The following is a 25882-nucleotide window of genomic DNA, read 5'->3' as shown; positions in this document are numbered from 1 at the left end:
GAAGGTAATAAAAAATTAAAAAATAATTACAGATGGATGGGACTGGCCCATTGATTGTGAATCATCCATATTGTATAACTGTATCTGTACTGTAGGTAGTACCAGGTCTGACTGGCTGTGAATCATCCATATTGTATAACTGTAGCTGTACTGTAGGTAGTACCAGGTCTGAATGGCTGTGAATCATCCATATTGTATAACTGTAGCTGTACTGAAGGTAAAGACTATAGTACTAGGTCTGACTGGCTGTGAATCATCCATATTGTATAACTGTAGCTGTACTGTAGGTAGTACCAGGTCTGAATGGCTGTGAATCATCCATATTGTATAACTGTAGCTCTACTGAAGGTAAAGACTATAGTACTAGGTCTGAATGGCTGTGAATCATCCATATTGTATAACTGTAGCTGTACTGAAGGTAAGACTTACTAGGTCTGACTGGCTGTGAATCATCCATATTGTATAACTGTAGCTGTACTGAAGGTAAAGACTATAGTACTAGGTCTGACTGGCTGTGAATCATCCATATTGTATAACTGTAGCTGTACTGAAGGTAAAGACTATAGTACTAGGTCTGACTGGCTGTGAATCATCCATATTGTATAACTGTAGCTGTACTGAAGGTAAAGACTATAGTACTAGGTCTGACTGGCTGTGAATCATCCATATTGTATAACTGTAGCTGTACTGAAGGTAAAGACTATAGTACTAGGTCTGACTGGCTTTGAATCATCCATATTGTATAACTGTAGCTGTACTGAAGGTAAAGACTATAGTACTAGGTCTGACTGGCTGTGAATCATCCATATTGTATAACTGTAGCTGTACTGTAGGTAGACGTACCAGGTCTGACTGGCTGTGAATCATCCATATTGTATAACTGTAGCTGTACTAAGTAGGTAGTACCAGGTCTGACTGGCTGTGAATCATCCATATTGTATAACTGTAGCTGTACTGTAGGTAGTACCGGGTCTGAATGGCTGTGAATCATCCATATTGTATAACTGTAGCTGTACTGTAGGTAAGACTAAGTACTAGGTCTGAATGGCTGTGAATCATTCATATTGTATAACTGTAGCTGTACTGTAGGTAGTACCGGGTCTGAATGGCTGTGAATCATCCATACTGTATAACTGTAGCTGTACTGAAGGTAAAGACTATAGTACTAGGTCTGAATGGCTGTGAATCATTCATATTGTATAACTGTAGCTGTACTGTAGGTAAGCTTTACTAGGTCTGACTGGCTGTGAATCATCCATACTGTATAACTGTAGCTGTACTGAAGGTAAAGACTATAGTACTAGGTCTGACTGGCTGTGAATCATCCATATTGTATAACTGTAGCTGTACTGAAGGTAAAGACTATAGTACTAGGTCTGACTGGCTGTGAATCATCCATATTGTATAACTGTAGCTGTACTGTAGGTAAAGACTATAGTACTAGGTCTGACTGGCTGTGAATCATCCATATTGTATAACTGTAGCTGTACTGAAGGTAAAGACTATAGTACTAGGTCTGACTGGCTGTGAATCATCCATATTGTATAACTGTAGCTGTACTGTAGGTAGTACCGGGTCTGACTGGCTGTGAATCATCCATATTGTATAACTGTAGCTGTACTGAAGGTAAAGACTATAATACTAGGTCTGACTGGCTGTGAATCATCCATATTGTATAACTGTAGCTGTACTGAAGGTAAAGACTATAGTACTAGGTCTGACTGGCTGTGAATCATCCATATTGTATAACTGTAGCTGTATGAAGGTAAAGACAGTACTAGGTCTGCCTGGCTGTGAATCATCCATATTGTATAACTGTAGCTGTACTGTAGGTAAAGCTATTCTAGGTCTGACTGGCTGTGAATCATCCATATTGTATAACTGTAGCTGTACTGAAGGTAAAGACTATAGTACTAGGTCTGACTGGCTGTGAATCATCCATATTGTATAACTGTAGCTGTACTGAAGGTAAAGACTATAGTACTAGGTCTGACTGGCTGTGAATCATCCATATTGTATAACTGTAGCTGTACTGGTAAAGAGTACTAGGTCTGACTGGCTGTGAATCATCCATATTGTATAACTGTAGCTGTACTGTAGGTAAAGACTATAGTACCGGGTCTGACTGGCTGTGAATCATCCATACTGTATAACTGTAGCTGTACTGAAGGTAAAGACTATAGTACTAGGTCTGACTGGCTGTGAATCATCCATATTGTATAACTGTAGCTGTACTGAAGGTAAAGACTATAGTACTAGGTCTGACTGGCTGTGAATCATCCATATTGTATAACTGTAGCTGTACTGAAGGTAAAGACTATAGTACTAGGTCTGACTGGCTGTGAATCATCCATATTGTATAACTGTAGCTGTACTGAAGGTAAAGACTATAGTACTAGGTCTGAATGGCTGTGAATCATCCATATTGTATAACTGTAGCTGTACTGAAGGTAAAGACTATAGTACTAGGTCTGACTGGCTGTGAATCATCCATATTGTATAACTGTAGCTGTACTGAAGGTAAAGACTATAGTACTAGGTCTGACTGGCTGTGAATCATCCATATTGTATAACTGTAGCTGTACTGAAGGTAAAGACTATAGTACTAGGTCTGACTGGCTGTGAATCATCCATATTGTATAACTGTAGCTGTACTGAAGGTAAAGACTATAGTACAAGGTCTGACTGGCTGTGAATCATCCATATTGTATAACTGTAGCTGTACTGTAGGTAGTACCAGGTCTGACTGGCTGTGAATCATCCATATTGTATAACTGTAGCTGTACTGTAGGTAGTACCGGGTCTGACTGGCTGTGAATCATCCATATTGTATAACTGTAGCTGTACTGTAGGTAGTACCGGGTCTGACTGGCTGTGAATCATCCATATTGTATAACTGTAGCTGTACTGAAGGTAAAGACTATAGTACCAGGTCTGACTGGCTGTGAATCATCCATATTGTATAACTGTAGCTGTACTGAAGGTAAAGACTATAGTACTAGGTCTGACTGGCTGTGAATCATCCATATTGTATAACTGTAGCTGTACTGTAGGTAAAGACTATAGTACTAGGTCTGACTGGCTGTGAATCATCCATATTGTATAACTGTAGCTGTACTGAAGGTAAAGACTATAGTACCAGGTCTGACTGGCTGTGAATCATCCATATTGTATAACTGTAGCTGTACTGTAGGTAAAGACTATAGTACCAGGTCTGACTGGCTGTGAATCATCCATATTGTATAACTGTAGCTGTACTGAAGGTAAAGACTATAGTACTAGGTCTGACTGGCTGTGAATCATCCATATTGTATAACTGTAGCTGTACTGTAGGTAAAGACTATAGTACTAGGTCTGACTGGCTGTGAATCATCCATATTGTATAACTGTAGCTGTACTGTAGGTAAAGACTATAGTACTAGGTCTGACTGGCTGTGAATCATCCATATTGTATAACTGTAGCTGTACTGTAGGTAAAGACTATAGTACAAGGTCTGACTGGCTGTGAATCATCCATATTGTATAACTGTAGCTGTACTGTAGGTAAAGACTATAGTACTAGGTCTGACTGGCTGTGAATCATCCATATTGTATAACTGTAGCTGTACTGTAGGTAAAGACTATAGTACTAGGTCTGACTGGCTGTGAATCATCCATATTGTATAACTGTAGCTGTACTGTAGGTAAAGACTATAGTACTAGGTCTGACTGGCTGTGAATCATCCATATTGTATAACTGTAGCTGTACTGAAGGTAAAGACTATAGTACCAGGTCTGACTGGCTGTGAATCATCCATATTGTATAACTGTAGCTGTACTGAAGGTAAAGACTATAGTACTAGGTCTGACTGGCTGTGAATCATCCATATTGTATAACTGTAGCTGTACTGTAGGTAAAGACTATAGTACTAGGTCTGACTGGCTGTGAATCATCCATATTGTATAACTGTAGCTGTACTGAAGGTAAAGACTATAGTACTAGGTCTGACTGGCTGTGAATCATCCATATTGTATAACTGTAGCTGTACTGTAGGTAAAGACTATAGTACTAGGTCTGACTGGCTGTGAATCATCCATATTGTATAACTGTAGCTGTACTGTAGGTAAAGACTATAGTACCAGGTCTGACTGGCTGCCCTACTGACCTATAACATATTTGTTTTTACTCTTTGTTCAATTATACCATTAGGCAACTGCATTCCTAAATTCACTGACCACCCAGAACGCACCAGAACCCTGAATCTGTTGTTGGGGTCTTTCGTGTAGCCTTTACAGCCTGCGTGGCAGGGAGACAGGTACTCAGTGTCGTCAGATCCACACACTGGGTTGAAGGCGTTAGCTGGGCAGGAACAGTTGGAATAACAATTGGCCAGAGATCTGATGAGATGAGAGAAGATGATAAGAGATGTTTCAAGAATGATGTTGGTATCACAATTAGACATGTACAATTTTCACACTATTTTGACCGAAATGTATTGCGCTTGCTCGGACGTTGTCTTTTCACACTGTCCTTTCTAGCAGGGTTTAGCAGCTATGGTGAATTCATAACAAGCTCAGTACAACTCCACTCTACTAGGCTCAGCACAACTCCACTCTACTAGGCTCAGCTCAGCTCAGCTCAGTACAACTCCACTCTACTAGGCTCAGCTCAGTACAACTCCACTCTACTAGGCTCAGCTCAGCACAACTCCACTCTACTAGGCTCAGCTCAGCACAACTCCACTCTACTAGGTTCAGCTCAGCTCAGTACAACTCCACTCTACTAGGCTCAGCTCAGCTCAGTACAACTCCACTCTACTAGGCTCAGCTCAGCTCAGTACAACTCCACTCTACTAGGCTCAGCTCAGTACAACTCCACTCTACTAGGCTCAGCTCAGTACAACTCCACTCTACTAGGCTCAGCTCAGTACAACTCCACTCTACTAGGCTCAGCTCAGCACAACTCCTCTCTACTAGGCTCAGCTCAGCACAACTCCACTCTACTAGGCTCAGCTCAGCTCAGTACAACTCCACTCTACTAGGCTCAGCTCAGTACAACTCCACTCTACTAGGCTCAGCTCAGCTCAGTACAACTCCACTCTACTAGGCTCAGCTCAGCTCAGTACAACTCCACTCTACTAGGCTCAGCTCAGCACAACTCCACTCTACTAGGCTCAGCACAACTCCACTCTACTAGGCTCAGCTCAGCTCAGTACAACTCCACTCTACTAGGCTCAGCTCAGCTCAGTACAACTCCACTCTACTAGGCTCAGCTCAGCTCAGTACAACTTCACTCTACTAGGTCCAGCTCAGTACAACTCCACTCTACTAGGCTCAGCTCAGCTCAGTAGTGTGAAAAGGGCATTTATGTTTACTTCAGGGTTTTGGGATCACGATAGACGTTTGGGTGGAGGTAAGTTCATCAGTAGAGCTCAGTGCCGAAAAACCACATAACAGAAGACAACAGAGATATGGGGTTATGGGATGAAGACCAGGGTTCCTGCTTATGTTACATGTTGTTCATTAGCCTCTGTTTGCTATTGTACTGTAGTAACAACATTCTAGTTGTTTTGGGTTCACCAGTGGCACAGCGCCAAAAAATAGCTTTGTCTTAATCTTCACAAAATGCTTGTCTTGTCCCATGAAGTTGCTTGTCTGCTATTCAGTCTGTTGGTACCGTCTGAAAAAGGTACTGTAAGTTTGTTATTCTCCCGATTATGACCTCATCATTATATAACGGATGAACTTGTGCATTTGTTTCACCAGGCACTTCATTTATCCAACGAAGTTAAAACGCTGCAGACGGTACATCTCTGTTTTGCGTCTGTAGTGATAGGTGATAACTCCATCGCGTTTGGCAAGACCGTTTGAAGAACCCTAACTCCAGTCATCATGGCTTCCCAATAACTCCCATGTCATTAAAAAACAACAGCTGACAAACTACATAGTAACACAACATCCCCAGATACAGTTAGCTAACAAACTACATAGTAACACAACATCCCCAGATACAGTTAGCTGACAAACTACATAGCCAGTAACACAACATCCCCAGATACAATTAGCTAACAAACTACATAGTAACACAACATCCCCAGATACAGTTAGCTGACAAACTACATAGTAACACAACATCCCCAGATACAGTTAGCTAACAAACTACATAGTAACACAACATCCCCAGATACAGTTAGCTGACAAACTACATAGACAGTAACACAACATCCCCAGATACAGTTAGCTAACAAACTACATAGTAACACAACATCCCCAGATACAGTTAGCTGACAAACTACATAGACAGTAACACAACATCCCCAGATACAGTTAGCTGACAAACTACATAGACAGTAACACAACATCCCCAGATACAGTTAGCTAACAAACTACATAGACAGTAACACAACATCCCCAGATACAGTTAGCTAACAAACTACATAGACAGCAACACAACATCCCCAGATACAGTTAGCTAACAAACTACATAGACAGTAACACAACATCCCCAGATACAGTTAGCTGACAAACTACATAGACAGTAACACAACATCCCCAGATACAGTTAGCTGACAAACTACATAGCTAACACAACATCCCCAGATACAGTTAGCTGACAAACTACATAGACAGTAACACAACATCCCCAGATACAGTTAGCTAACAAACTACATAGACAGTAACACAACATCCCCAGATACAGTTAGCTAACAAACTACATAGTAACACAACATCCCCAGATACAGTTAGCTAACAAACTACATAGACAGTAACACAACATCCCCAGATACAGTTAGCTGACAAACTACAGACAGTAACACAACATCCCCAGATACAGTTAGCTGACAAACTACATAGTAACACAACATCCCCCGATACAGTTAGCTAACAAACTACATAGTAACACAACATCCCCAGATACAGTTAGCTGACAAACTACATAGACAGTAACACAACATCCCCAGATACAGTTAGCTAACAAACTACATAGTAACACAACATCCCCAGATACAGTTAGCTAACAAACTACATAGTAACACAACATCCCCAGATACAGTTAGCTAACAAACTACATAGACAGTAACACAACATCCCCAGATACAGTTAGCTGACAAACTACATAGACAGTAACACAACATCCCCAGATACAGTTAGCTAACAAACTACATAGTAACACAACATCCCCAGATACAGTTAGCTAACAAACTACATAGTAACACAACATCCCCAGATACAGTTAGCTAACAAACTACATAGTAACACAACATCCCCAGATACAGTTAGCTGACAAACTACAAACACAACAACATCATCCCCCAGAAGCCCTCAGCACACCGACCCCAATCAACCAGGACATGGCTCTCCAAAGATTTAACTGTTTTCGTAAATATGCATATTACACCCCCAACACTGACTCACCCTTGGAATTCATAGTTGACCTCTTCCACCCTCTGTGTGGGACAACCCATGAAGAAGAGGGGGATGAGGAGGAGAACAGAGATGGACAGCATGGAGACAGAGAAACGAGGGATGGCCTTAAGAGAGAGACCCATTCTCTTCATGATGACCCCGCCTACCAGCATCCCCACGGCAACCGAAGGAAGGTTCACCGCACCTGAGGACGACGCGACAGAGGGATTAGGAAAACTGAGATAAAATAAAATGAAGATAAGATTAGCATTATTGTCCCAGAGTGGAAATGTTTCTTGGAAATGCAAGTGCTCCCTCAACAAATACACATACAACACAATAGATAATGACAGTAGAATTGATGACAGTAGAATAGATAATATGCCAGTAGAATAGATAAAACAGAATAGATAATATGCCAGTAGAACAAATAATATGCCAGTAGAATAGATTTGACAGAATAGATAATATGCCAGTAGAATAGATAATATGCCAGTAGAATAGATAATATGCCAGTAGAATAGATAATATGCCATGCCAGTAGAATAGATAATATGCCAGTAGAATAGATAAGGACAGAGCCCTCAACACGCCAAAGCAATTTATTTTATAACTTTTTTCTCAGAACTTCTCTTCTGTAAAAATCTGTTATTTTCTGACCGATTCAGTACTGTACACCGGCTGTGGTTCCACCCATGTCAACAGTGTGAAAAACAACAGCCTCAGATGAGCTTCGGTCTTCCCTGTGGCTCAGTTGGTAGAGCATGGTGTGTGCAACACCAGAGTTGTAGGTTCAATTCCCACGGGGGGCCAGTACAAAAAACAAAAATGCATGAAAATGTATGCAGTATACAGAAATGCGTGGGAAAAAAATGTATGAAATGTAAGTTGCTCTGGATAAGAGTGTCTGCTAAATGACTAAAATGTAACAAAAATATATAAATGAGCACACACTTTGTGTTCTTCGCTTAGGGAGCTGAACATGCCCAGGTGGCTCCACAGTGTTCTGCCTGTGGCTATGGAACCCTGACCTGTTCACCGGACGTGCATGTTGCACCCTCGACAACTACTATGATTATTATTATTTGACCATGCTGGTCATTTATGAACATTTTAACATCTTGACCATGTTCTGTTATAATATCCACCCGGCACAGCCAGAAGAGGACTGGCCACCCCTCATAGCCTGGTTCCTCTCTAGGTTTCTTGCCTTTCTAGGGAGTTTTTCCTAGGGAGTTTTTCCTAGCCACCGTGCTTCTTTCACGTGCATTGCTTGCTGTTTGGGGGTTTTAGGCTGGGTTTCTGTACAGCACTTTGAGATATCAGCTGATGTACGAAAGGCTATATAAATAAATTTGATTTGATTTGATTTTGATTTAACAGCTCTTTCACTCACTGTCAGAAATTCAAACCAAGAGCCTCCAGATTCTCATCAGATGAGTCTGCCACACAGATCAGTGATCCTTCCAAATGCTCCAGGTCTAATGACAGGTCTCACTCACCTTGTGATCCACCGCCCAAATAAACGCAGTCGCTCATCCTCGTCGGGGGCACAAATCTTGACGCACTGAGACGCGCAAGGAAATGAAGTCACTGGACTGTCGTATTGCAACCATTGAGTCTGCCCTCGAGCACATCCTGGCCGGACTACCCCTGCCTGGTAACCAAACCCAACCTTCTGGACGGAGTGTGGTTGTTGAAGAAGAGCCTCCCACTCTTGACACAGACTATTTGCACGTAATGATGCTATGCGACACAGCTCTAACATCGTCCAGTCCCAGCCTGCCGGCCTGGCAGTGATGGTCGACCAGAAAATATCCATGTCTGAAATCTTTGAGGAGGCAAGCAGGAACATGTACCTACTGCTATGGCATCCACATCCGAATTTGATTAAGTCAGTTCTTCAAAGACAGAGAACATTCCATTGTTCAAAGACAGAGAACGTCCCATTGTTCAAAGACAGAGAACGTCCCATTGTTCAAAGACAGAGAACGTCCCATTGTTCAAAGACAGAGAACGTCCCATTGTTCAAAGACAGAGAACATCCCATTGTTCAAAGACAGAGAACATCCCATTGTTCAAAGACAGAGAACATTCCATTGTTCAAAGACAGAGAACATCCCATTGTTCAAAGACAGAGAACGTCCCATTGTTCAAAGACAGAGAACGTCCCATTGTTCAAAGACAGAGAACGTCCCATTGTTCAAAGACAGAGAACGTCCCATTGTTCAAAGACAGAGAACATCCCATTGTTCAAAGACAGAGAACATCCCATTGTTCAAAGACAGAGAACATCCCATTGTTCAAAGACAGAGAACATCCCATTGTTCAAAGACAGAGAACATCCCATTGTTCAAAGACAGAGAACATCCCATTGTTCAAAGACAGAGAACATCCCATTGTTCAAAGACAGAGAACATCCCATTGTTCAAAGACAGAGAACGTCCCATTGTTCAAAGACAGAGAACGTCCCATTGTTCAAAGACAGAGAACGTCCCATTGTTCAAAGACAGAGAACGTCCCATTGTTCAAAGACAGAGAACGTCCCATTGTTCAAAGACAGAGAACGTCCCATTGTTCAAAGACAGAGAACATTCCATTGTTCAAAGACAGAGAACATTCCATTGTTCAAAGACAGAGAACATCCCATTGTTCAAAGACAGAGAACATTCCATTGTTCAAAGACAGAGAACGTCCCATTGTTCAAAGACAGAGAACATTCCATTGTTCAGAGACAGAGAACGTCCCATTGTTCAAAGACAGAGAACATCCCATTGTTCAAAGACAGAGAACATCCCATTGTTCAATCACCCACATGGCAGACTCGACAGCCTTGGTTTCTCAAATGACTGCCTCCCCTGGTTCACCAACTACTTCTCTGATAGAGTTCAGTGTGTCAAATCGGAGGGCCTGTTGTCCGGACCTCTGGCAGTCTATGGGTCTGCCACAGGGTTCAATTCTCGGGCCGACTCTCTTCTCTGTATACATCAATGATGTCGCTCTCGCTGCTGGTGATTCTCTGATCCACCTCTACGCAGACGACACCATTCTGTATACTTCTGGCCCTTCTTTGGACACTGTGTTAACAACCCTCCAGACGAGCTTCAATGCCATACAACTCTCCTTCCGTGGCCTCTAAGTGCTCTTAAACGCAAGTAAAACTAAGTGCATGCTATTCAATCGATCACTGCCTGCACCTGCCCGCCCGTCCAGCATCACTACTCTGGACGGTTCTGACTTAGAATACGTGGACAACTACAAATACCTGGGTGTCTGGTTAGACTGTAAACTCTCCTTCCAGACTCACATTAAGCATCTCCAATCCAAAATTAAATCTAGAATCGGCTTCCTATATCGCAACAAAGCATCCTTCACTCATGCTGCCAAACACACCCTCGTAAAACTGACCATCCTACCGATCCTCGACTTCGGTGATGTCATCTATAATATAGCCTCCAACACTCTACTCAACAAACTGGATGCAGTCTATCACAGTGCCATTCATTTTGTCACCAAAGCCCCATATACTACCCACCATTGCGACCTGTACGCTCTCATTGGTTGGCCCTCGCTTCATACTCGTCGCCAAACCCACTGGCTCCAGGTCATCTATAAGTCTTTGCTAGGTAAAGCCCCGCCTTATCTCAGCTCACTGGTCACGATAGCAGCACCCACCCGTAGCACGCGCTCCAGCAGGTATATTTCCCTGGTCACCCCCAAAGCCAATTCCTCCTTTGGTCGTCTTTCCTTCCAGTTCTCTGCTGCCAATGACTGGAACGAACTGCAAAAATCTCTGAAGCTGGAGACTCATATCTCGCTCACTAACTTTAAGCACCAGCTGTCAGAGCAGCTCACAGATCACTGCACCTGTACATAGCCCATCTGTAAACAGCCCATCTATCTACCTACCTCATCCCCTTACTGTATTTATTTATTCATCTTGCTCCTTTGCACCACAGTATCTCTACTTGCACATTCATCTTCTGCACATCTACCATTCCAGTGTTTTAATTGCTATATTGTAATTACTTCGCCACCATGGCCTATTTATTGCCTTAACTTACCTCATTTGCACTCACTGTATATAGACTTTTTGTTTTCTTTTGTTCTACTGTATTATTGACTGTATGTTTTGTTTATTCCATGTGTAACTCTGTGTTGTTGTATGTGTCGAATTGCTATGCTTTATCTTGGCCAGGTCGCAGTTGTAAATGAGAACTTGTTCTCAACTAGCCTACCTGGTTAAATAAATAAATTCTGTTGTTCAAAGACTTTCTGTGTGAGTCTCCAGTGTGTGTTTTGGGAATGAGAGGTACCTTTTTCTATATAAATGTTGGAGGAAATACAGCATGTTCCTAGCGTGTGAAGAACATGCCTGCTAGCTTCATAAATGCTATAATTTACAGATACACCATAGTTCCACTGTTCCACATAGTGGATCAACACGGAGACAGATACACCATAGTTCCACTGTGTGTGTCTTTCTCTTTGTGTTTGTGTGTGTGTCTCTCTCTTTGTGTGTGTGTGTGTGTGTCTCTCTCTCTCTCTTTGTGCGTGTGTGTCTCTCTTTGTGTGTGTGTGTGTGTGTGTCTCTCTTTGTGTTTGTGTGTGTGTGTGTCTCTCTTTGTGTTTGTGTGTGTGTGTGTGTCTCTCTTTGTGTTTGTGTGTGTGTCTCTCTCTCTCTCTCTTTGTGCGTGTGTATGTGCGTGTGTGTCTCTCTTTGTGTATGTGCGTGTGTGTCTCTCTTTGTCTATGTGCGTGTGTGTCTCTCTTTGTGTATGTGTGTGTGTGTCTCTCTTTGTGTTTGTGTGTGTGTGTGTCTCTCTTTGTGTTTGTGTGTGTGTGTGTGTCTCTCTTTGTGTTTGTGTGTGTGTGTCTGTGTCTCTCTTTGTGTTTGTGTGTGTGTCTCTCTCTTTGTGTGTGTGTGTGTCTGTGTGTGTGTCTCTGTGTGTGTGTGCACTTGCGTGTGTGCGTACATGTATATATGTGTGTTCTGTACTGACCTATGAGGAGACAGTAGTGTTGTACTGACCTATGAGGAGACTGTAGTGCTGAACTGACCAATGAGGAGACTGTAGTGCTGAACTGACCAATGAGGAGACTGTAGTGCTGAACTGACCAATGAGGAGACTGTAGTGCTGAACTGACCAATGAGGAGACAGTAGTGTTGTACTGACCTATGAGGAGACAGTAGTGTTGTACTGACCTATGAGGAGACAGTAGTGTTGTACTGACCTATGAGGAGGCTGCTGTAAGCGGCAGTCGTGCTGTACTGTCTCTCCAGGAACTTGTTGAGGAAGGTGGCGAGGCCAGCGATGACTGAAGAGAAACAGCACTGAGACAGGACCAACAGCAGGAACAGAGGACTGAGGAGCAGACGGACAAACAGCCTGGGGAACACTGGGGAGAGGAACAGAGAGGACACACAGAGACAGGCAGAAAGACAGACACAAAAAATACAGAAATAAGTCAGTTAACTAAGGTTTACTGTAACCACTGGGCGGATTCTCTGTAGAATTCTACTAAACACACAATATTGTGTGTGTGTGTGTGTGTGTGTGTGTGTGTGTGTGTGTGTGTGTGTGTGTCTGTCTGCCAGCCTGCCTGTCTATAGAGGACTTACTCTTAAGGAATTCAAGCAGTGAGATCTCAGGCTTTTCGGAGCTTTCGTTCAGAATGTCAGTTTCAGTTCCACTTACCTAGGAAATAATACATTAAAGTGGCAATAAGTAGTAGAAACAATAACAAAGCAAACTCCCCGGCCCTGTTTCTGTAAAAATCTGAGAGATGTGGCTGGAGAAATGTTACAACTCTCAAATTCATAGACAGAGCTATTGATGCAAGGACTGACCATCCATGATATCAACATTATAGTTTTAACCCTGTTATGAGGCTATACAGTGTTTGTTTACATTTACAAACATTGGAGTTGGGGTTTTGATGCGGTACAACAATTGAATTAAGCGCATGAGGCATTTCTAAGCTATATTCTTTGAGAATAAATAGGTACATATTATTAATTTATAAGTCAAAACATTTATGCAGCAACTGCAGATTGCCCCTTTAAGGTTGAAGAACAGTAGAAAGAATGCATGCATAATTTAAGCTTTTATTTTGGAAAATGTATTTTCAGAAGAGCGAAGAAAGCAAAGGAGCATAAGTTTTGATTTCATTATTCATGCAATATTTTTCAATGTCAAATCTTGAGAGAGAGAGAGAGAGAGAGAGAGAGAGAGAGAGAGAGAGAGAGAGAGAGAGAGAGAGAGACACAGACAGGGAGAGAGAGAGACAGAGACAGACAGAAGAGAGAGAGGAGCGAATTCCCTTGAGGAATTTACTTAATCTTTTCCCAACTGCTGGTTGGAAATATCTCTTAAACAAGCAGAGAGAAGAAATTGGCTGCACCATATCAGATGAGAGGCTATGGGAATCTGGAATATGAGATTTTTTTACATTTAAGATTTGATTTGAAAGAATCCATCTTTCACCAGCCTGTGTGTGATTCTCAACAGTATATAACCTATATGCTTACTAGAAAACCTGAGGTAACTCTGAGTTTGGCTGTAGAAACTGACTGCAAGTGATCGGTCTGTGTTATAGGTCTAAGCTTTTATCCAATTAAAAACAAAACACTAACGTTTTAATTGAAAAGTAGGCATTGGTTTGAAGCCGATAAAGAAAGAAATTCACGAGCACCACGATGCCTATTCCACCCATGCTCTACTAAGGTTTTCCAGCACACAACTTCGACCTACAACAGTAGCTACGTTGGTCCATTACTTCAAACAATGTGTATGCAGGTTCTTTTAAAAAGGTTCAAACTTTCTCAAACAACCTACACCGGAAGGTGATTACGCAACATTATTACACAACATAATACAGAGAATGTTTCCCGTGGGACAACGGTGATCTTCTCTGATATCGCGCAGCGGATTAGCTGGATGTTCCAGAGGGACCAGAAGATAAACAAGAGATGGGGCCCTGCGCTCTGTCAATCAGCTGATATACACATTTCAGGGGAACACAATCCACCACCACGCCATTAAGCAGTGTGTCCCAGTGATGTCACCGTAGGGGGTGGATTGCATCTGAAGGAGAGCATCCAGTCTCCTCCAATGAGTAGCAAGATGGAGAAGGGTGCAGCCTGCATCTGCAGGAACCCCTCTTATAATTCTATTGGTCCATTTCTACGACTCCAGTACACAGGCAGCAGCGCTCCAGCACAGTAGGTGGCGGTAATGCACCATAACGTTGGATGCCAACTGCCGATAAACCCCAGCAGAAGAAGACGTGGCGGTGATAATGCCGGTAGCTAGCTAGGGACAACATTAGACAGTGTCCTTCGCTTCCCGCCTTTTGGGCAATGTTTTCCCACAGTTCTGTTAACGACGGCTAGGGCAGGTGTCCGGCAGGTATTAATTAAGGACACTGGGGGCTAGCTAGCTAGTTAGCTAACTAACTAGGACTCCGGTAGACAGCAGGCGGGATAGGTAGCTAACTAACTAGGACTCTGGTACACAGCAGGAGGGATAGGTAGCTAGCTAACTAGGACTCTGGTACACAGCAGGAGGGATAGGTAGCTAACTAACTAGGACTCTGGTACACAGCAGGAGGGATAGGTAGCTAACTAACTAGGACTCTGGTACACAGCAGGAGGGATAGGTAGCTAGCTAACTAGGACTCTGGTACACAGCAGGAGGGAAAGGTAGCTAGCTAGTACACACACCCTAGTCGCTGTCCATTGCCACTCAACAATGCTCTATGAAGAGCCACCCATTAATAAAAATAAGCACACACACTGTTCATCAGTCTGCACGCACAGTTTGAATTATAAATGACAAGAAGACAACTGCATTGAGAGGAGGTAGCATACTGAATCAATGCATAAGGTAAGGGCTGTAACGTTAGCTAGCCACATTGCTAAGCAAGCCAGGTTGACTAGTGTATGGAGTAACGTTAGATGAGCAATACCCATTGCTTGTATTATACATCAGCAGCATGGCAGTTTCAACTATGAACTTTACTTAGGTAGCAAGCTGTACTTTGTGGAAGAAATACTGTCAACATTGAGTTGTGCAGGTGTATCTCTATCTGTCCATACAGCTAATGTTACAGACTTGTTAGCATGTAGTTAACAAGCTAACTTTGATGGATAACGTTAGTTGGCTAGCTAACTGGCAATAGCACCAAAGGCCATTCTCTAGATTGTCTTTGTCTTTGTCTGATTTACACGCAAGTATCAAGGCCAATAGTTTTTCACATGACTTCAGCCATGTGAAAAACCCTTCCATAGCAAAATATAGCTGGCTTCATTTGCGTGTAGTTTGCCTCTTATCTGACTGGTGTTCGCTAGCTACTTGCGCTGTTGCTAGGCAACCTAAGTGCTTTGACCCGGTTTGGCAGAAAATGTGTTAGCATTGCCAGAAATGCTACAAAAAGGTAGCACATCGTTGATTCTTAAAATGGACAGAAAGGAGTACGTGAGAGAGATAAATTATACATTTAAATCAAAACTATTGTCCTTACAAACTTAGGTGGCAAGTCTAATGGTCACTTTATGGATGATGTAGTTCTTATTTGATGCCTAGATATTGAGCTAAGTCGGGGCAATAAATATTGCTAACGACCCTTTTTCAAAATCCGGTATGTGGTTCTCAGTAACGGACGGACGGCTCGTTTACAAAAAAGGCGAGGAAGTGTGTTGTGTACCTCCAAGTTATCTGTGAATTTTCGTCGACATCGGTGTCATATTGGCTTTATCACCCTCACAATAACATTCTAACTTAGTTAATTTCATTAAACAATACATGGCAGCTAAAACGATCAGCTGCACTGCTGGCTCCAAGCCAGAAGAGGTCAGTATAACCTGAATTAAAATATACTTATTTCCCCCAGACAATATCAATTCTCAAGCTCTAGCTATTCACATCATTCAAAATAATGAAATACCACAATACATATTAGTGTCTGGGCCCTGGTCTTACAACCTAAATTCTTCCCCTGAGGAAGATATTTATTATTCTCAGAAGAAGAATTAAGTAAACTAACCTAGCACTGCTTTTGTCCTTGATGTTTTGGAAATGTTGTTTACAAGGGAATTTTAGTAATACCTTATTTGGTGGTTACCTACATAAAGACTTCCTAATACAGTCAAGACCCATTCATAACACACGCATAAGCAGTGTATAAAAGCATCTATGTCTGCATCCCAAACGACACCCTTTTCCCTACATAGTGCACTACTTTTGATCAGAGCCATATGGGCCCTGTGTAGGGAATAGGGTGCCATTTTGGGATGCGATCTTTAGTGAGAGAGTGTTACCTACATCGTCTTCCAGCGGCATGCTGCGAGGAAAGAAGAAGTATGGGGTGGAGGTCAGGGCTAGGCTGGCAGAGGAGATGAGGAGGCCCATCCACCACGCACCCACCCAGCGAGGGTCCGTAGGGGCCAGCTCAGCATTGGTGACTGGAGGGAGAGAGGAAGGTTAGAGACAGAGAGAGAGAGAAAGACAAGGCAGGCAGGCAGCCAGAGATAAAGCACGGCAGAGACGAAATAAGAGAGGGCTCTAGAACAGTCTGAAGCACCCGGCCTCACCCTAATAGACTCTGAAGTCAAATGAGAGAGAGAGACAGCGAGAGACAGGGCTGATAAGTCCAAAACTATTTAACCTTGTCTCTGACAGTTATCATTATATTCTGTTTTTTTAGGTTATTCCAAGAGGTCCTGAAATCAAGATCAAATACAAACAGTTCTCTTAAAAACAGACCAAAAACTACACGTATCTGGGACTAAATATCAGCAGCAATACAGGTATAGCTTTAGCATGGCTGTGAACGAGCTGGGAGACAAAGCAACAAGAGCATTCTATGCCTTTAAAAGGAACATTAAAATATACAATCCAATTAAGATGTGCCAAAAAAAAATTACTAAAAATACTCTACTTGGCAGCAAAGTATGGTGTCCACTCTCTACTGATGATGACTCATGAATGGGACAAACATCCTATCAAATTGCATGCAGAGTGTATTGTAAGTGTAAAGAAAAACTCCAAATAACGCATGTAGAGCAGACAATACCCACCAATACCCCCCGCATGTAGAGCAGACAATACATCACATTTTACAACCATCTAAAAACAAGCAGCCCTGAAACATTTAATCACACAGCTCTACAATGTCAAGACATGAAACAAGAGAAGAGTCCCCTCAGCCAGCTGGTTCTGAGGCTCAGTTCACTAACCCAAACCAACCCCACAGAGCCTCAGGACAGCAGTCAGCCAGCTGGTTCTGAGGCTCAGTTCACTAACCCAAACCAACCCCACAGAGCCTCAGGACAGCAGTCAGCCAGCTGGTTCTGAGGCTCAGTTCACTAACCCAAACCAACCCCATAGAGCCTCAGGACAGCAGTCAGCCAGCTGGTTCTGAGGCTCAGTTCACTAACCCAAACCAACCCCACAGAGCCTCAGGACAGCAGTCAGCCAGCTGGTTCTGAGGCTCAGTTCACTAACCCAAACCAACCCCATAGAGCCTCAGGACAGCAGTCAGCCAGCTGGTTCTGAGGCTCAGTTCACTAACCCAAACCACCCAGCTCACCCACCAGCTGGTTCTGAGGCTCAGTTCACTAACCCAAACCAACCCCACAGAGCCTCAGGACAGCAGTCAGCCAGCTGGTTCTGAGGCTCAGTTCACTAACCCAAACCAACCCCATAGAGCCTCAGGACAGCAGTCAGACAGCTGGTTCTGAGGCTCAGTTCACTAACCCAAACCAACCCCACAGAGCCTCAGGACAGCAGTCAGCCAGCTGGTTCTGAGGCTCAGTTCACTAACCCAAACCAACCCCATAGAGCCTCAGGACAGCAGTCAGCCAGCTGGTTCTGAGGCTCAGTTCACTAACCCAAACCAGCTGGTTCTGAGGCTCAGTTCACTAACCCAAACCAATCCCACAGAGCAGGGCTGCCCAACCCTCTTCCTGGAGATCTACTGTCCTGTAGGTTTACAGTCCAACCCTCTTCCTGGAGATCTACCGTTGTGGGTTTTCAGTCCAACCCTCTTCCTGGAGATCTACCATCCTGTGGGTTTTCAGTCCAACCCTCTTCCTGGAGATCTACCATCCTGTGGGTTTTCAGTCCAACCCTCTTCCTGGAGATCTACCGTCCTGTAGGTTTTCAGTCCAACCCTCTTCCTGGAGATCTACTGTCCTGTGGGTTTTCAGTCCAACCCTCTTCCTGGAGATCTACTGTCCTGTAGATTTTCAGTCCAACCATAATTTAGCATATCTGATTCAGCTAGTTAAGGTCTTGTTAAGCAACTAATAAGTTGAATCAGGTGTGTTAAATTAGGGTTGGACCTAAAACCTACAGGACTGTAAATCTCCAGGAAGAGGGTTGGGCAACCCTGCCTTAGAGCCTCAGGACAGCACTCAGAAAATCTGGCCCAACCAAATTACCACAAAGCAAAAAGAAAAATATCACCTATTGGAAAGACACTACAAGAAATCAAAGTAAACTTCAATGCTATTTGTCTCTAAATGGACAGTACATGGTGACAGACTATCTGACCCCTGTGACTGATGGAAAACACTGACTAGGTACAGACTCAGTGAGCACAGTCTGATCATAGAGACTTGTCGTCATAGACAAACCTGGCTGCCCAGAGAGGACAGGATCTTCTCACTCTGGTGTCACCTCGTTAGTCAGTATGTGTTACATCTGTGCTGGTTTGTCATCTCGTTAGTGGGAAGGTGTTTCACCTGTGCTGGCCCAGGGGATATTTAAGAGTGGCTGGCCCAGGGGATATTTTAGAGTGGCTGGCCCAGGGGATATTTAAGAGTGGCTGGCCCAGGGGATATTTAAGAGTGGCTGGCCCAGGGGATATTTAAGAGTGGCTGGCCCATGGGATTTTTAAAGAGTGGCTGGCCCATGGGATTTTTAAAGAGTGGCTGGCCCAGGGGATATTTAAGAGTGGCTGGCCCAGGGGGTATTTAAGAGTGGCTGGCCCAGGGGATATTTAAGAGTGGCTGGCCCAGGTGATATTTTTAAGAGTGGCTGGCCCAGGTGATATATTTAAGAGTGGCTGGCCCCAGGTGATATATTTAAGAGTGGCTGGCCCCAGGTGATATATTTAAGAGTGGCTGGCCCCAGGTGATATATTTAAGAGTGGCTGGCCCCAGGTGATATATTTAAGAGTGGCTGGCCCGAGGTGATATATTTAAGAGTGGCTGGCCCCAGGTGATATATTTAAGAGTGGCTGGCCCCAGGTGATATATTTAAGAGTGGCTGGCCCCAGGTGATATATTTAAGAGTGGCTGGCCCCAGGTGATATATTTAAGAGTGGCTGGCCCCAGGTGATATATTTAAGAGTGGCTGGCCCCAGGTGATATATTTAAGAGTGGCTGGCCCCAGGTGATATATTTAAGAGTGGCTGGCCCCAGGTGATATATTTAAGAGTGGCTGGCCCCAGGTGATATATTTAAGAGTGGCTGGCCCCAGGTGATATATTTAAGAGTGGCTGGCCCCAGGTGATATATTTAAGAGTGGCTGGCCCCAGGTGATATATTTAAGAGTGGCTGGCCCCAGGTGATATATTTAAGAGTGGCTGGCCCCAGGTGATATATTTAAGAGTGGCTGGCCCCCGGTGATATATTTAAGAGTGGCTGGCCCCAGGTGATATATTTAAGAGTGGCTGGCCCCAGGTGATATATTTAAGAGTGGCTGGCCCCAGGTGATATTTAAGAGTGGCTGGCCCCAGGTGATATTTTAGAGTGGCTGGCCCAGGGCTCCAGTTGTCTTGAGAGATGTGGAGGGATAACTCTTTTAGTTGGCACTTCCTATTTGATGTCGAGACAAACAATCCTCTATCTGATCTTCCCTGTTTATGTTTTGCTTCCTGTTTTTAAGTCTGGTGTGGGTTTTTTTCTCCTTTGTTTGCCTCTTAGTGGGTAAATTTAGTGGGTGTCATTTAGGTTCTAGTTGTTGCTAGGTAACTTTTAGTGGACACCTCCGATCAGTGTTTTATTTTTATTTTTAACCCCCACCTGTTTTGGTTGTTGTCAGTGACTCTTTGTTCGTTTCCCCGTCTGTTTGAGCGGCATTTTTGGTTTTCTTGCCGGGGAACGTAACATGCCATGTAACTTCTCAGTCATGTTGAGACTGCCCAACTACTATTCATTTGATGTATTATTCTCATTAATATTGTTGCTGTTAATGGTAATCCCATTTCCACTACTATTATTATTGATTGGTATTATTATTATTATTATTATTATTATTATTGATTGGTATTATTATTATTGATTGCTGTTGGTCCCACCATTGTTGTTATATGTATACGTGGACAATGGAAGTAATTTAACTTGCCGTGTCAATAAAGTCTACGAGAGAGAGAGAGAAAGCTCTAGAACAGTCTGACGCATCCGGCCTCAGCCTACTAGACTCTAAAGTCAAATGTCTACAGTTCGCTGATGATCTGTTGTTTCTGTCCCCAACCAAGGAGGTCCTACAGCAGCACCTAGATATTCTGCACAGATTCTGTCAGACCTGGGACCTGACAGTTATAACACAAAGTGTTCCAAAAAATGTCCAGTTGCCAGGACCACAAATAAAAAATTCCACCTAGACCTTGTTGCCCTAGAGCACACAAACTATACCCAACTTGGCATAAACATCAGCACCACAGGTAACTTCCACAAGGCTATAAACGATCTAAGAGACAAGGCAAGAAGGGCCTTCAATGCCATCAAAGGAACATAAAACATCCCAAGTAGGATCTGGCTAAAAATACTTCAATCAGTCAACAACCAAGAATTCACAAAATGGGACAAACACCAAATTGAGACTCTGCATGCAGAATTCTGCAAAAATATCCTCTGCGTACAACTTAAAACTCCAAATAATGCATGCAGAGCAGATTTAGGACGATTCCCTCAAATGATCAAAATCCAGAAAAGAGCAATTAAGTTCTACAACCACCTTAAAGGAATTGATTCTCAAAGCTTTTATAACAAAGCCATCACCTACAGATAAACCTGGAGAAGAGTCCCCTCAGTCAGCTGGTCCTGGGGCTCTGTTCACAAACACAAACAGACCCCACAGAGCCTCAGGACAGCAACACAATTAGAGTTTTCATGAGAAAACAAAAAGATAATTACTTGACACATTGGAAAGAATCCACAACAAAGAAATGAGCAAACTGGAATGATATTTGGCCCTAAACAGAGAGGACACAGCGGCAGAATACCTGATCACTGTGACTGACCCAAACTTAAGGAAAGCTTTGACTATGTACAGATTAATTGAGCATAGCCTTGCTATTGAGAGGCCACCTTAGGCTATGTGCACACTGCCCACAAAATGAGGTGGAAACGGAGGTGCACTTCCTAACCTCCTGCCAAATGTATGACCATATTAGAGACACATATTTCCCTCAGATTACACAGATCCACAAAGAATTTGAAAACAAACCCAATTTTGATAAACTCCCATATCTACTGGGTGAAATACCACAGGGTGCCATCACAGCAGCAAGATGTGTGACCTGTTGCCACAAGAAAAGGTCAACCAGTGAAGAACAAACACCACTGTAAATACAACCCATATTTATGTTGATTTATTTTCCCTTTTGTACTTTAACTATTTGCACATCGTTACATCACTGTATAGAGCCAATAATACATTGCATTCACACCCCTTGACTTTTCCCACAATTTGTTGTTACAGCCTGAATTCAAAATTGATGAGATTGAGATTGTGTCACTGGTCTACACACAATAACCAATAATGTCAAAGTGGAATTGTGTTTTTAGATATTTTTACAAATTCAACCACTTTGTTATGTCAAGCCTAAATAAGTTTAGGAGTAAAAATGTGCTTAACAAGTCACATAATAAGTTGCATGGACTCACTCTGTTCAATAATAGTGTTTAACATGATTTTTAAATGACTTCCTCATCTCTGTACCCCACACATACAATTATCTGTAAGGTCCCTCAGTGGAGCAGTGATTTAACCATAAAGACCAATGAGGTTTTCCAATGTCTCACAAAGAACGGCACCTATTGGTAGATGGGTGAGCAGACACTGAATATCCCTTTGAGCATGGTGAAATTATTAATTACACTTTGGATGGTGTATCAATACACCCAGTCACTACAAAGATACAGCCGTCCTTCCTAACTCAGTTGCCGGAGAGGAAGGAAACCACTCAGGGATTTCACCATGAGGCCAATGGTGACTTTTAAAACAGTTACAGAGTTTAATGTCTGTGATAGGAGAAAACTGAGGATGGCTCAACAACATTGTAGTTACTCCACAATACTAACACAAATTACAGAATGAAAATAAGGATGCTGATACAGAATAAAAATATTCCTAAACATGCATCCTGTTTGCAACAAGGCACTAAAGTAATACTGCAAAAAATGTGTTAAAGAAATTTACTTTTTGTCCTGAATACAACGCTTTATATTTGGGGCAAATCCAACATCACTGAGTACCACTTCATATTTTCAAGCATGGTGGTTGCTGCATCATGTTATGGGTATGCTTGTCATCGGAAAGGACTAGGGAGTTTTTTTTAGGATAAAAATAAATGGAATAGTGCTAAGCACGGGCAACATTTTAGAGGAAAACTTGCTTCAGTCGGCTTTCTACCAGACACTGGGAGATAAATTCACCTTTCAGCAGGACAATAACCTAAAACACAAGGCCAAATATACGCTGGAGTTGCTTACCAAGCAATGCAATCCTACACTCCAACCAGCTACCCAACCTCTGCCACTAATCTAACGACCCAAACGCAGTACCAACCTGAACTGGTTCTGTCCACCATGCAACAACCCAAACGCAGTACCAACCTGAACTGGTTCTGTCCACCATGTAACAACCCAAACGCAGTACCAACCTGAGCCGGTTCTGTCCACCATGTAACAACCAAACGCAGTATCAACCTGAGCCGGTTCTGTCCACCATGCAACAACCCAAACCTAGTACCAACCTGAGCCGGTTCTGTCCACCATGTAACAACCCAAACGCAGTACCAACCTGAGCCGGTTCTGTCCACGTCCACATAGATCCTCAGCATGACGGAGCCCAGCAGGAAGCCAAAGGCAGGTCCAAACACAGACACAGCAAACAGGATGGCTGAGGAGAAAAAAGACAGTCAGGTTCTTACCGCCACGTCCTACTGTAATACTACAGTTTGTGTTGAGCCTGTCTTAGCTGCAGCACTAAAAACCTCAAAGAAGAGACCAGCTGGATCGTGTTCAACTGTCTGTTATTAACTAAATGAATCCTCTTGTTTTTTTTTGCTAAATAACTCCGGCAAACTTAACTTTTTATATCTATGAGAGAAGCGATTACAACCTGCCTGTGTTAAGCTAAGGTGCTTTAGTCCACCCCGGGAGATCGCCGTAGACAACTCAGTAAAAATAGTATAGGGTCATGTCTCAAGGCTTGTGTTTCCATAGGCTACAAGCCTCTTAACTACAGTGGGTATCATAACTATTCTTCACATTTTATTGTGTTACAAAGTGGTATTAAAATGGATTTAAGTGTAATTTTTTTGGTCAACGATCTACACAAAATACTCTTTCAAAGTATTATTATAATTTTTTTTACATTTCTTAAAAATGAGTGAAAAATGTAACAGTAATATATGTAGAAGTATTTACCCCCCCTAGTCAATACATGTTAGAAACACCTTGTAGCGATTACAGCTGTGAGTCTCATTGGGTACGTCTATAAGAGCTTTACACACCTGGAATGTGCAATAATTTCCCATAACTCTTTTCATAATGATTCAAGCTCTGTCAAGATGTTGGGAGTCACGGATACACAGCAATTTTCAAGTCTTGCAATAGATTTTAAGCAGATTTGACTGTAACTTGGTCACTCTCAGGAACATTCATTGTCTTCTTGGTAAGCAACTCCATTGTAGATTTGGCCTTGCTGAAAGATTAATTTGTCTCCCAGTGTCTGGTGGAAAGCAGACTGAACCAGGTTTTCCTCTTGGATTTTGCCTGTGCTTAGTTCCATTCAGTGTCTTTTTATCCTGAAAAAAACTCCCCAGTCTTTGCCAATGTCAGGCATACCCATAACATGATACAGCCACCACCATGCTTGAAAAAAAGGAGGCAGTTATTCAGTGATGTGTTGGTGGATTTTCCCCAAACGTAAGGCTTTGCATTTAGGCCAAAACGTTTATTCCTTTGCCATGTTTTCTTGCAGTATAACTTGAGTTGTTTTTGTTTCACTCTGTCATTAGGTCATTATTATGGAGTAACTACAATGTTGTTGATCCATCCTCAGTTTTCTTCTATCACAGCCATTGAATTCTGTAGCCGTTTTAAAATCACCAATGGCCTCATGGTGAAATCCCTGAGCAGTTTCCTTCCTGTCCTGCAGCTCAGTTCAGAAGGTTTGACTGTATCTTTGATGTGTCTGGGTGGTTTAATACATCATCCACAGTATAATTATTAACCCCGACCACGCTTAAAGAGATATTCAATGTCTGATTTGTTATCAAAACCCATCTACCAATCAATGCCCTTCTTTATGAGGCTTTTGAAAAGCTCCCTGGTTTTTGTAGTTGAATTTGTGCTTGAAATTCAATACTTGACTGAGGAACCTTACAGATGTTGTATGTACATTTTCACTGATGTATTTTGTATTTTTGTGTATATTTTTAATTTATTTTTAAATTAAACTTTAACTAGGCCAGTCAGATCAATGACAAAACAAATCTCTAATCTATTTCATTAACACTTTGTAACGCAACAGAATGTGAACAAATCCAAGGGGGTGAATACTACTGATACCCCCTGTATGTAGAGAGACTAGTTTCAGTAAACTACAAGCATCTTACCTATGTAGAGAGAATAGTTTCAGTAAGCTACAGGCCTCTTACCTATGTAGAGAAGCTAGTTTCAGTCAGCTACAGGCCTCTTACCTATGTAGAGAAGCTAGTTTCAGTCAGCTACAGACCTCTTACCTATGTAGAGAAGCTAGTTTCAGTAAACTACAGGCCTCTTACCTATGTAGAGAAGCTAGTTTCAGTCAGCTACAGGCCTCTTACCTATGTAGAGGGGGGAGTTGCCTCGTCCGGCGAAGTCATCCACATACGAGATACCAAAGGGTTGTATGGGAACAGACCCCACCCCGAACAGCAGCTGAGCTATAGCCATCAGCATCCACAAGTTGTTGGTGTCTGCTATACGCTTGATCTCTGTCTTCCCACAGGCCTCTGTGGTGTTGGAGGTGCCCTGGAGGGAACACAGGTCCTGGCGATCTGGAGAAAAAACACATTCACAGACAGACAGCACACAGACACAAGTACACAGACAGACAGACAGACAGACAGACAGACAGACAGACAGACAGACAGACAGACAGACAGACAGACAGACAGACAGACAGACAGACAGACAGACAGACAGACAGACAGACAGACAGACAGACAGACAGACAGACAGACAGACAGACAGACAGACAGAGAGACAGTG

At 42.8% G+C, this 25882-nt stretch overlaps 1 protein-coding gene across 3 annotated transcripts in view; it reads right to left on the bottom strand.

The window, feature by feature from the left end:
- The window catches only part of LOC106574123 (solute carrier organic anion transporter family member 2A1), a 68714-nt gene that overhangs the window by 7557 nt on the left and 35275 nt on the right, over nucleotides 1-25882 (bottom strand). For all 3 annotated transcript variants that reach the window (XR_001321477.2, XR_001321478.2, XM_045697471.1), the window contains exons 4-10: nucleotides 25456-25668; nucleotides 23424-23522; nucleotides 16713-16852; nucleotides 13010-13085; nucleotides 12622-12786; nucleotides 7396-7591; nucleotides 4230-4377 (exon numbers count right to left, since the gene is read on the bottom strand). Coding sequence is in view for 1 of the 3 variants with exons in the window: in XM_045697471.1 (XP_045553427.1) it covers nucleotides 4230-4377; nucleotides 7396-7591; nucleotides 12622-12786; nucleotides 13010-13085; nucleotides 16713-16852; nucleotides 23424-23522; nucleotides 25456-25668 (1037 nt within the window). In the remaining 2 variants the exon portion in view is untranslated. The remainder of the gene's footprint in view (nucleotides 1-4229; nucleotides 4378-7395; nucleotides 7592-12621; nucleotides 12787-13009; nucleotides 13086-16712; nucleotides 16853-23423; nucleotides 23523-25455; nucleotides 25669-25882) is intronic.

The sequence above is a fragment of the Salmo salar genome, chromosome ssa16 (assembly GCF_905237065.1).
Source record: "Salmo salar chromosome ssa16, Ssal_v3.1, whole genome shotgun sequence".
NCBI classification, from domain to species: Eukaryota; Metazoa; Chordata; class Actinopteri; order Salmoniformes; family Salmonidae; genus Salmo; species Salmo salar.
This window is presented reverse-complemented; position numbering and strand designations above follow the sequence as displayed.